General features: G+C 39.9%; 1 protein-coding gene across 2 annotated transcripts in view; it reads right to left on the bottom strand.

The window, feature by feature from the left end:
- Nucleotides 1-562: 562 nt before the first annotated feature.
- LCP1 (lymphocyte cytosolic protein 1) overlaps nucleotides 563-11,593 on the bottom strand; it is a 46,093-nt gene continuing 35,062 nt past the window's right edge. For both annotated transcript variants that reach the window (XM_084282211.1, XM_084282210.1), the window contains exons 8-16: nucleotides 9,832-9,974; nucleotides 8,519-8,614; nucleotides 7,697-7,892; nucleotides 6,347-6,425; nucleotides 6,008-6,122; nucleotides 5,019-5,152; nucleotides 3,985-4,108; nucleotides 3,391-3,515; nucleotides 563-1,992 (exon numbers count right to left, since the gene is read on the bottom strand). In XM_084282211.1, the coding sequence (XP_084138337.1) occupies nucleotides 1,860-1,992; nucleotides 3,391-3,515; nucleotides 3,985-4,108; nucleotides 5,019-5,152; nucleotides 6,008-6,122; nucleotides 6,347-6,425; nucleotides 7,697-7,892; nucleotides 8,519-8,614; nucleotides 9,832-9,974 (1,145 nt within the window). In that variant the 3' untranslated portion in view covers nucleotides 563-1,859. The remainder of the gene's footprint in view (nucleotides 1,993-3,390; nucleotides 3,516-3,984; nucleotides 4,109-5,018; nucleotides 5,153-6,007; nucleotides 6,123-6,346; nucleotides 6,426-7,696; nucleotides 7,893-8,518; nucleotides 8,615-9,831; nucleotides 9,975-11,593) is intronic.

Below are 11,593 nucleotides of genomic sequence, written 5' to 3'. Positions count from 1 at the left end.
TACAAGCCCTGGCCCCTCTCCTGAGCCAAAGCTAGAGCCAGACATCAACCTCTTGAAATCCTGCCTATGGGAAATGGGTGATGTGTGAAAGCCTGCTCTCCCTGTCTGCCTGAGCAGGCTCCTCTAAAAATCCCCCTAATTTTTCCCAAGTATCATTAGAACAGAAACCAAATGGCATGTTTGAATTGCAGAATGTATAAAGAAGCAAAGTCTACTGGTTTATGAGAAAAGGCAGGGGAGGATAGGTATTGCAAATAAAAATTTCGTATTGCATACCAAATGGTACCAGACAATGGTACCGGCTCAGGCTGCAGGTCCGTCCAGCATTGTCACATCTTTGGCAGTACCTCAAGAGTGGCATGTGCAGAAATGGCCTAGAAAACCATTCTTCCCACTTCCCACAATCTGTGGTTTCAACAACAATATGTAAGATGTCCTCAGTGAGCCCACAGTGTTGTTTTCTGAATTTGTCCCACTTTCAGCTCTGTGATGCTCACTTTCCCATTAGCACACGCACTGCTAACAGCAAAGACCACACGTTTGGCTTTGTAGAACATTTTATTTAGAGAGACTTCTCACATCATTGGATATCAGTTCTTTATTAAGGCAATTCTGAATGGGCTAGAGGGGGGGAAGGAAACTGAGACTGTGTCAACAGGATCACATTAAGGCAAAATTCCCTCCTTCTGCATTTCACCACAGTAAAATCCACATAAAGGCCAGGACAGAAAATGACTCATGCCATGGAAGAGGTTCAGTGCCATCATCCCACTATCCATGGATGGGGCTAGGTCCTCAACCGAGGTAGACTGCTCAGTTGGGGATCCTGGCCTTGGTTCAGGGAAGCATTTAATTTGTAATCACACATTTAAATGCTCTTCTGAATCAGGGCAACAGCCCTTTGAGTGCATGTCTGTACAGTTCATTGTTTAATTTTTACTCAGTACATAAATATATTTTTCTGTATCCCTTTGGTTAACTTCTTACCTCTGCTTTATTATTGCTACTAACTGAGTATACCCCCTTAGTTTCCCTAACATGGTTTTCATTTCTATCATGCTTTGCAGTCTGCTAACATTTTGAGTGTATTATGGCATAAAAGTGAATTAACCTTTGGAGAGCACTCCTTGTAAAGGCTCCAGAGTTCGGCTCTTCTTGGAGAACCAGGTTACTGTAAGGTTTGTCCCATGAACGGTAATGTACTCTGTGAGTAACACCAGTGATGGCAGAGGCAAAGCTTGCAGGGAAAGGTACTGCACACATCACATACCAGCAGCACACAGCAGACCCCAAACACTTTTCTCTTTCCACGAGCATTTCCTAAGAGGATTCTATCATTCAAAAAATATAGTCACTAATACTTGTATTGGTCAGGGAAATCCCTTTTGTAACCCCAGGTGCAAATTGAAGGAAAGTATGGCAGAAATACTGCCAGAAGCATGAAGACGTTTTCAGGCAGAAGCAGTATATAACATTTCATAATCCTAAAATCTGTCTGTACCTCCCGAGACAAAGATCTCCAGGTGACTTCTGACGGATAACCCTGGTATCTACCTTGCATTCTGGTATCTATTAACTGGAGGTTATGTACAGACCTCCTGGAAAACTCATTCAGGAATATGAAATGGTTATATCTAGCAAAGTGGAAAATAAGGCAAAGAAATCAAGCACATAGTACTGTTCAAACTAAAACATTTCCTGGATACAGGTGGATACACAAGTTTTGTATGATCTGGAACCACGTACAACATTCATGCCTTACAAGCATGAGCACCCTGCATATTTCCTTGATACAAAGAGCATCCAGTTTGAGGGAATCAAAAGGGTGAATACCAGGCATCAGTGCAAGTCTTTTGTGCTTAAACTGTCTTCATGCCTTTCCCCATAAGGCAAGCAAACACTGTCATGACCATTTTGGGTTTTACTTCAACCAGGTCTTCTGGAAGGGCATAGACTCTTGCTCCAATTTTTCTTGCCATAGAGATGGCATATCTGCATTGCAGGGGGAGAAAAAAAAAAGAAGTAAGTTAGTGCAGTAGCATTAATGTTAAGAAGTTCTTTGTTAAAAAGTTTTTTTCATGATCAGTACCAGAGAGTGTTGGGAACTTTCTTACTGATTCACCAAAATTCAACTTTTATATAGGAACATATGAACCAGTTCATAAAGAACTACATTTTTAGTAAAAGACAGAGGAAGTTCCCTTATGGTTAGAGTACTGATTACTTGCAGCATTGGAGACTGCCAGTCAAACTCTGGGCTGAAACACATTTAGTCTCCCATACCCTAAAAGTTTATTCTAATGAGGTTGGTCTTGCTTCCTCTCATTCTCTGCTGCTCAATCTTTCTATGCAAGCAAATTCACAAGGAGGGAAAGCACATGGCTGATGCTGGTGGAGATCAGAGCTGTTGGAAATCATTGTTTAGGGATTCCTGCTTGAGTCATACCCAGAATCTGTAAGCTGACCTTCCCAACCCCTGTTCAGAGTGTGCTGTTCTCCAGTGTGTATGTGTCTTCTCTCTATTATTTCCATGAAAAATGCTAGAGAAATCCTGGGTTCTTTCCATTACAGAGCACATACATCTGTGAAATCCCCTCCCCCCCAAAAAATGCAGAGAAATATGAATATGGGAAAGAAAGGGGGGAAAAAAGTCAAAAGAAGACACCAGCAGAGGGATGAAGTACAGAGAGAAGCACATGGAAGATAGCACGGAAAGAAATGAACAGTTAGTACGAAACAGGAGAGGAAAAGAACAGGGGGAAAAGTCATTATAATAAATATTGGCAGCTGTGACTGCCTTACAGTCATCCTTTTCTCCTTCGTAGTTGCCACAAAGTGAAGGAGAAGCTAAACTGATAACCAAACTGGGAGGTGATCCATGTAACTGAAATCACAGGGAGATGCTCCCAGGATTGCCTTCCTGATAGGAAATGGTTACAATCAGAAAAAAAAAAATCAATATCCACATCCACAAAAACAGTTTTTCAGGCATGAATCCTGTCCTCCCCTTTCTGCCTTAAATATGCCCGTGCTCCACCTGTATGTGACTAAGGAGGTATCATGACCTCTAATCACTGGTGGAAACAGCTTGTGTTGTTGGTGTTGTTCCCTGATCTCTGAAAGAATCTTAAATTTAATAAGAGAAAACAGAAGCTTGGCAAGCCAAGTGATTTTGATCCCATGAAGGGAATTATAAAACAGCAACTGTGACACTTCATTTTTGGTGATAGCCTTTTTTACTGTCTGACTTCTAGCCTTCATGTTTCTAACTCTGGAGGTATTTCTCAGTTGAGGATGTGCCAGATGAGAATGATAGCAGAGTGGTTGGAAAGACGGTCAAGCAAGGCTGAGCATAGAACTGGTGGTAAGTGTCACTTGGCATGAACATACTTAGCATTATTTAGTTTCTCCTCATCATTCAGGTCCTCTGTTTTCAGGAGGTCGTATTTGATTGATCCTGGTTGAATGGCATCAATGAGGTCCAGGACTGGCATGCTGGTGCTGATTTTGCCATCCTGCACAGATGAAAAATGCAATTAGATGCAAGAACAGGAAGACATGTCTCCCACAAAGCCAGATTACTACCAGATTACACGTGTACTGTTACTGTTGTTTTTTAGTACTATCATTTTTAATTGCTGTTGTTTAATAACCAACAACACAACAGGTCTTGCCAAATACCAGTCATCATTCCCAGCTCCGTAATTTCATTTCCTGTGGCAAAGTAACATTCAGGGTGCTTTCTGTTATGTTCATATTATGTTTCTGCTACCTCTTGATAATAAAGGCCCTTGAATAAAATCTGTGTATCTGAAAATGCCTTTAAAGGGAACGAAAAATATCTAAACAATGTAGTCAATTATATCATAATATAGCATATGATTATATACTTATATATGCCTTTATACACAACGTGTATAACATACACATAAAAACACTGTATAAGAGATTCCTGAACAGGGACTTCTAACAAAAATCTGTTACCTTGAAACTGGAGATAGTTGAATCCTTGCCGGCTGCAGTCAGTGTTTCATTGACCCAGTTGACAATGATTTCATCGTTGACCTTTTCTCCACCACCAATATCTTCAAGGATATTCAGCGTGTACCTTACGAGAGAAGCCAGAATGCTTGCTTTTGCTCGTAGTCTACCACCAGAACCACCAGTCTACCTCAGAACCACCCTCGTACATGCATAGCCTGACTTGGACAAACCCAACAATCCTCTTACACCCAGTAGCTTCCCACTTCCCACACACTTAAAGAATGAATTATATTATAACATACTAATTCATCTAATGGGTCTCATTCACCCCCAATTCCCTAAGCATTGCTCCGGCAGTGTCAATAGGTTTTGTTTCTCAAAATCCCTAGAAGGTCCCATCCAGCAGATCTCAGTGTAAATGGCTCGTTCACACACTGCTTTAAAAAATAATCACTGACTTTATGGGCAGAAGGAATTTGTTGTACCCCTCTAAGACTGACCTTCTGCATAAACACAGGTCTGGAATATTTTGCTTATATGACAGGATATACTCTGGAAAGACATGCCAAATTGATGGCAAGTAATCACCACATCCCTTGATTAATCACATGCCTGATAATCCACACAAAGAATTACATGAAAGTGGGAAGAACTACCGAGCTGCATCCACTCTAGGTAGTAGATTACAGAATTTCTGCATCAATTCTTAATTTCCAGTATATCCTCCCCACTCCCTGATACAGAGACATTTCATCTTGTTTTTCTCTCTTCTGTGCAGTAAACATTTATTCACACTATATGGATAGTGACAATAATAAACTTCTGCATGAGCTGAATGTAATGTTCTTGGCCATAAGATAATGTACTTCATGATCTCATCCCTAACTTGGTTACTCTGTCTCTGCATGTATGTGCAAACAGGTGAGAGAAAAAGCTGTGGCCTGTAAAGCCTTCTCATCAGTAGCATCAAGAAAATATTACCACGCCAACTGTGTGTACCAAAACACTCCTAAACTTGTCCTTCACCAACATACCTTCTCATCAACTGCCAGATTAAGGCCAGCGTGAGTGTACGGTTCCCTTCATTCAGATCCTGCCCAGCGATGCCAACGAGGGAGAATTTGGCTTGATTTTTTCCCAGTTCCACTGCATAGTTGCAGTTTTCAAGCTGTTAACGAGAAGATCAGTTAATATGATTCAAAAATACAGAAAAAAAAAAAAAGTGGCTATCAAGACATCCACTGCTACTTTAAATTCTTTTGATCACTTAGCCCAGATCCTCCTGGGCAAACAGGTCTATCTTTTTTGATAGATAATACAGCTGTTCGACTACCAGCAGCCAGCACCATCCCAAAGATACTAAGATAAGAATCAGCCTAGAAGGAAATGTTATACTTCATCATCAGGGCTCATAAAACACATTACCCTGGAAAATATGAATCTACAGCTCAGAAGTACCTCCGGTAACATGGCATTGCACTGAGACAAAGGATCGGTGTCCCAGCCAATATTTCAGGCCAGTTAGTCACCCTGCCCAAACGGTACAGAGCTGCTCATCCAGAGAGCAGGGATAAAGCTGTGTATGTAGCAGCAACTCTACGATCAGTTCCTGAGGCACACGGTGAAGAATGCTGATTATCTCTGTCCTCATTTCATGTGGAGGGCAATGGTCCAGACAGCAGCAATTAAGCTGGTGCCATATTACTCATGATGAAGATGCATTACAGTTGGTGACTAAAACCTCAGCAAAAGTGGTCTGCAGATAGAGTTTTTAAATATTGATACAAAAGGTGTCAAGAATTTTTATGTCACAAATACTGTTTACCTGTCAACAAAGTTAATGAGTTAGATACATTTATTTTCAGGATGAAGAATTATTCACTGACAAGACAGAAAGAATCATTTGATGTCCTGTACTTGGGACTTGAGAGCAACACATGAGTGCCCACGTTACTGCATGAAATGATGTAGACATCTTTTGAGGGCAAGGCATTGCTACTGGAGCTATTCCAGCTATTTGTACCTTCTTCATGTTGCCACCCAGTTTAGGATATGGTGGTTTGTTCACTCTGTTCCAGTCTACTGGCACTTTGATCTTTTCATAGAGCTGGAAGATAACCAAGGCATCTGACAGGTCACTGAAAACAACAAAAAAGGTAGATCATTGACCAAAGAACTGAAGAAAGGAATCCAATCAAATCAGTAGAGGTAAATTTAGTTTTCTATTAAAAAATAATATACATATATATATATATATATATATATATACACATTCTTACAGCAACCAAAAGTTCTCTTATGTTTTCTGTAAACAATGCTGGCTGCATGTATTGTCTGAAGGAAGTGTAATGCCTCCCCTTACCTGTATAAGTGATTTACACGTGGATTAACACCCAGGGAGTTCATCCAGTTCCGGAATGTCCTCTCTTCCCTTGTCTCACCTAAAACAACAGATATATCAATCAACAGGATGGCAGACCACAACACTCCAGTAAAATAAGTGTCTTGTGATGAAACCATAACTCAGAATTTACAGTGCACTGAACCATAAACAGAACGAGACAGTGGCTGACAAGAGAAATAAGAGAGCACAGTGCAGCACTTAATATTTCTTCATGCCCCAAATATTATAGTATTTAGGCAGACTGGCCTTGAAATACCTTCAAGAATTCAAGAATAGCCTGTGCCCTAGCATGAATAGTTTTGTTATGAAGCTTTTGAGAAACTTAAAAATAATTGAAAACACAGATTTATTCTGTGGGTCTCTTTGTAAGCACGATCTACACTGAATAAATGCTAGACTGAACAGAGCACTTCCATTCATTTTAGCTTTCAAGTACATGCTCAACTGGTTATTAAACTGGTCCCATTGACCCCAAGGACACCATGTATTTTCTTATTTGTCAGTACATGATTAAGTACTTTCCTGACTCACACTACAGAGCTCAGACCCTCAAAAGATTAACAGTCTTAACTGCCACTTGAACTGCTTCAGACTTTTTTTATATATGCTGTCATCAACAGCACAGCTATTTTACTAGAAATATCACATACAAAGAGTAGGCCGCCTTCTCCTAAAATCTCAGAATAACTACTGCTCAATGACAACTAGACCCAGAAACAATCTAGATGTTTTCAATTCAGGTTTTTGTGAGTTATCTTTGTGTATGAAAAAAAATCTTCAAATGGTACCAAAAAAGGAATTTTTTTTTTCTGTTGCCTTGCTTCATGATGGCTCAACAGACCCTGCCTCAGAAAATTACAAGTATTAGAAATAGAAAGGTTTCATTGAGCAGCATCTTTAAGAAGGTGTAAAACAAGAGAGATGAGAGAGGCATTTTCAAGTGGTCATTCATCAGGAATCACCACCTGCTTCAGAGCTGAAGTAGTCCAAAAGATGAGGCCACTGGGACTCCAGATCCAGAGCACAGGTCAAACAGAAGGACCCGTAGCTCAGCGAATGGCCCACACAACGGTGGTCCTGACCCTAACCCAGACCAGGCAGGCATTGGGTCCATGTAAGATCAGATTCTTAAATTATGTTCTAAATTAAGAGAATGCCAGATCAACTGTGATTTCAACTAAGAAGCACACTCAATAGTCAGTGCAGGTTCAGACATCCCACAAACATTTTCATCTTTAACATATCATGTTAGCAGGGGATACTGTAGCATGAATGGCCAGAAACATTCTTTACTTGAATTTTTCTTACCTTCAATAGAGCTCCAGTCAATGTCCTGGTTCTCTGGCTTATGCAGGGCAGGGTATTTGTTAAACAAGTTGGCGATGAATGCCAAGTTTAGCTTTGGGTTTCCCCGGACAACATCTGTGGCCGTGACGAACTGCCGGCAGCCCAGCCGCTCTGCCTGCTGCAGCATGCACTCTGCACGTTGGACGTCGTCCTTCTCCTGTGCCAGCCAAAAATCAGGATGAAACCACATCAGCATCAGCCCACAGCCTGGCACCGTGCACACACCAACCCACTCGGGGTCCCTGTATGTGGTGCTAGGTGTGGGGCTGCTAAAATAGGTCCTTGTTGAATTTATAACAATTTCCTCTCCCACCTTTAATAATATCAACTCAGTGTTTCAGATGGGCTTTACCTACAATCCAGCCATCTCACCATGTTCTTTTTTAATTGTATCTCACATAAAAGGGAATTAATTCCCAAATAATTGCATTTTAATATACTTGCTACATGTTAGTAGATTATCAGTGTGGTTCAATGGCTGTAGGATGGCACTCTGAGCAATTTGACCTGGTGGAAACTATCCCTGCCCAGGGCAGAAGGGTTGGACTAAAACGGTCTTCAAGGTTCCTCCCAACCCAAACTGTTCTGTGATTCTATAAATATCTAATGAAAGGCAAAACACTTTATTTAATTCTTCAGCTTTGAATTCTAAAACATAAGATCATGTTGCAACACTAAAAAGAGTTTGCTTTCTGTGGTACCCTCATGCAACTCTGTGCTGGCCAGCAATGCAAGTAACAGACAGAAAATATAGGCATTTACTCTAAACTTATCTCATCTTACCCTTAATCCTGACATGTCAATAGTAATAGCTGGAATGCCTTCTTCATCTCCCTTGGGGGCAACTTGGTTCAGCAAATGGTAATAAGCTCTTGAGTCCTGTGACAGACAGAGAAATTAAATGGAGAAAAATTACATCTAAAGCCCAGATTTTGCATTCCAGCACTCTCCTGAACAATGTGCATGCATGCTTCATTTTTATTACATCAATCATTGGGCTACATAATTAAATTACTAAAGTTGGAAGCACTTAACAATCCCCACTCTATGCTGTGTTTGCTGCATCTACCTCTTCCCTAAGCCAACATGTACATGCTACAGAAAGCTCAAAGCACGAGACAAAATGCTGCGTTGCAATTACAAGAAGGACAGCAACAACAAAGAGATGTTAGAATTGACTCAACATGAACATGATATTAGAGATTAAAAAAAGAAGTATACCTTTATAATGTTGTAGAAGTCAGGCTGCTGAGCATTTAAGAAAAGAAAATGCAGAAGGAGAAAGCAGAGGTTTAAAGCAGATTTCAAAGAAATGCTGGAACACTTATAGAAGAGAAAGCACAAATTTCAGGGACAAAAGTTGAAAACAACAACAGTATCAGCACTTTTTTTTCAGGCAAAAGGGCAGGAACAAGACAAGGATTTAACATGTTGTGTCTTTAAATTTTTGTGAAAGTTGTTTCCATGTGTGGACAATATTAATATCACTTTAGAAATAATTCAAAGAAGAACTGAAAACAAAGCTGCATGTTAGTGTCTGGGGACTTGACTACCTAAACCAACAAATACTCTTCAAAAATATTAAGTAGATGAGCTGTTCTTTTTATTTATTTTTTGTTTTTATTCCTTCTTGTATGAGAAATACCATTTATCCTAGATAGGATTTAATCAGTTACACTATAGTCCTCTCAGGCAGCCTATGCAAAGATGGGAAAGACCCCACTCCCTTCCCTTTCCATGGATATCCTGCAGTCAACTCCACACAGTGAATCAAAAATCTGTTACAATAAAAATTATAATGTCAAGTGTGAGTCTCAGACTCTCCAGTTGTCTTCCCTGATGCTTTTTCTGTATGTCATTTAAGTCATAGTAAATGACTTCTTGTGCTGTACTGAAGGAAACACCAAATGGAGGAATTGGAAGAGCTCCATCCTCTTCCCCCGTACCTAGTTACATGTCTGGGTAAGGTTCAGCCAAATTAAAGACAGATCTAGAAGAATTTAGGGACATTCAGCAAGTACATGACCTTTGTTTGAAGGACATGGATTTGGGTGTGGAGCTGCTGTTTTGCTAATGTTGGTAAGTATTCTTTATACCTTGATGTCCGAGCTGAAGTTGTTGACCTTGTTACATCCTGCATTCTCCAGGTGATAGTTTGCCCATCTCAGCAGCAGTTCCTCTGGAGACAATTTCATCAGATCCTCCAGGCTCTCTCCTTCTCTCAGAAGAGCAATCAAGGCTAAGCAGAGACAAAAGAAAAAAATGAATAAATAAAGGCCACATACTGCCATATTTTCTTTTTCACTGTATTCCTAAAAAAATAAAAATAAAAATAAAAATTGCCAAATGGTTGGTCAAAGAATGGTGCGGATTCCTCAGAGAGGCTGTGGAATTGCCATCCCTGGAGGCACTCGAAGCTCAACTGAGCACAGCCCTGAGCAACCAACCTGATCTGAGGTGGCCATGCTTTGAACAGGGAGTGGACTAGATCACCTCCAGCAATCCTTTCCAACCTAAATTATTCTGCACTTCTAACTCACGGATCCTGGTCTTGCAGATGCCAACAGACAGTAGCAATACCCACCTGTACAAGAGAGGCTGAGGCAGAATAAGGCTACCATTATATCTGATATTTTTGATACTGATGTTGTGAGTACTTGTAGAGGAGAATGTATAATTATTTTCTTTCTCATATATTTTGCTACCTAGTTTCTAACTGAGCAACCAAAGGATTGCCAAAATTCAAGGTAAAATTGCATGACAGAGGATACAAACAACAAAAGGGTCTCACCAATAAATAAATTAAAAAAGGGGACAAGGATGTTAGTCGTGGATCTAGGAGTCAGTCATGTATAAATGCAAGACAGTTTCAGTATGCTCTAAAAACTACCTGATTTCCTTGCCTCAGATTTTAATTAAAAGATGATGATATGGAGCACAGGAGCAAGATGGGAATAAAAAAAAAAAAAAAAAAAAAAAAAAAAAGAACATGGACTTTCTGCAATTTAGGTGAAACAAGTCTGCATGACCTTCACACGGAAACTGGATCCACACAGGAATCCTGAAGAACTTGCACATGACTGCACAGGCTCATTAGCAAGTGGGGTTTACATATCTGTCAAACTGGAGAATATATCCTATTTCTACGGGAAAATTACTATAATAGTTATGCTTATAAAAGGAGGAAGAAGCCGGAGGGAAAAATTGACCCTTGCAACTGCAGGATATTCAGCTGTACTCTGGAGCATGAAGGGCTTTACAAAAAGTTTTGAAAAGAAACTAAAAATGTGGAAGTTCACTGTTAGCATTATGAAATGTACCACTGGTTTAGAAAGGAACAGTATGTCATACCACCGTGATATGTTTCTCCTGTCTGTTGTAATTTCTTGAACAAAATGGGGATTTGCTACTTCAAAGAAACAGTGGAGATCCAATATATCTAGAGTTCCATAGACAATTTCATACAGGGTGCTATAGGATTAAACTGAACCAGAAGGGGGTAATAGAAGCATTTTAAAGTAGACACTGGTTTTTATGAAGAGAAGAACGTTAACACTGACAGAAGCGCAACAGAAGGATTCTAGTGGAGTATATCATGGATGGATTTTTGGATAAATGTTTTTTTTTTTTTTAAAGAAAGAATTATTTCAGCACAAATACTAGCAATGTGCAAAAAAAAATTATGATATTATTCACTAGGTGGCATAGTTAATACGAAGGACAGTCAGGAAATCAGACAGGAAGAACTAGATGGCAGTCAGTAACAGAAATTGACTGAAATTCAATAGTACCACGTTCAAAGACACTCACTGGGGAATTAATATGAATACCCCCTATTAGCCAAAAGCTTCTTATTAC

The sequence above is a fragment of the Netta rufina genome, assembly GCF_964035555.1.
Source record: "Netta rufina genome assembly, chromosome: 1".
NCBI lineage: Eukaryota > Metazoa > Chordata > Aves > Anseriformes > Anatidae > Netta > Netta rufina.
Note: the sequence above shows the minus strand (reverse complement) of the source record. Positions and strands in the feature narration are given on the sequence as shown.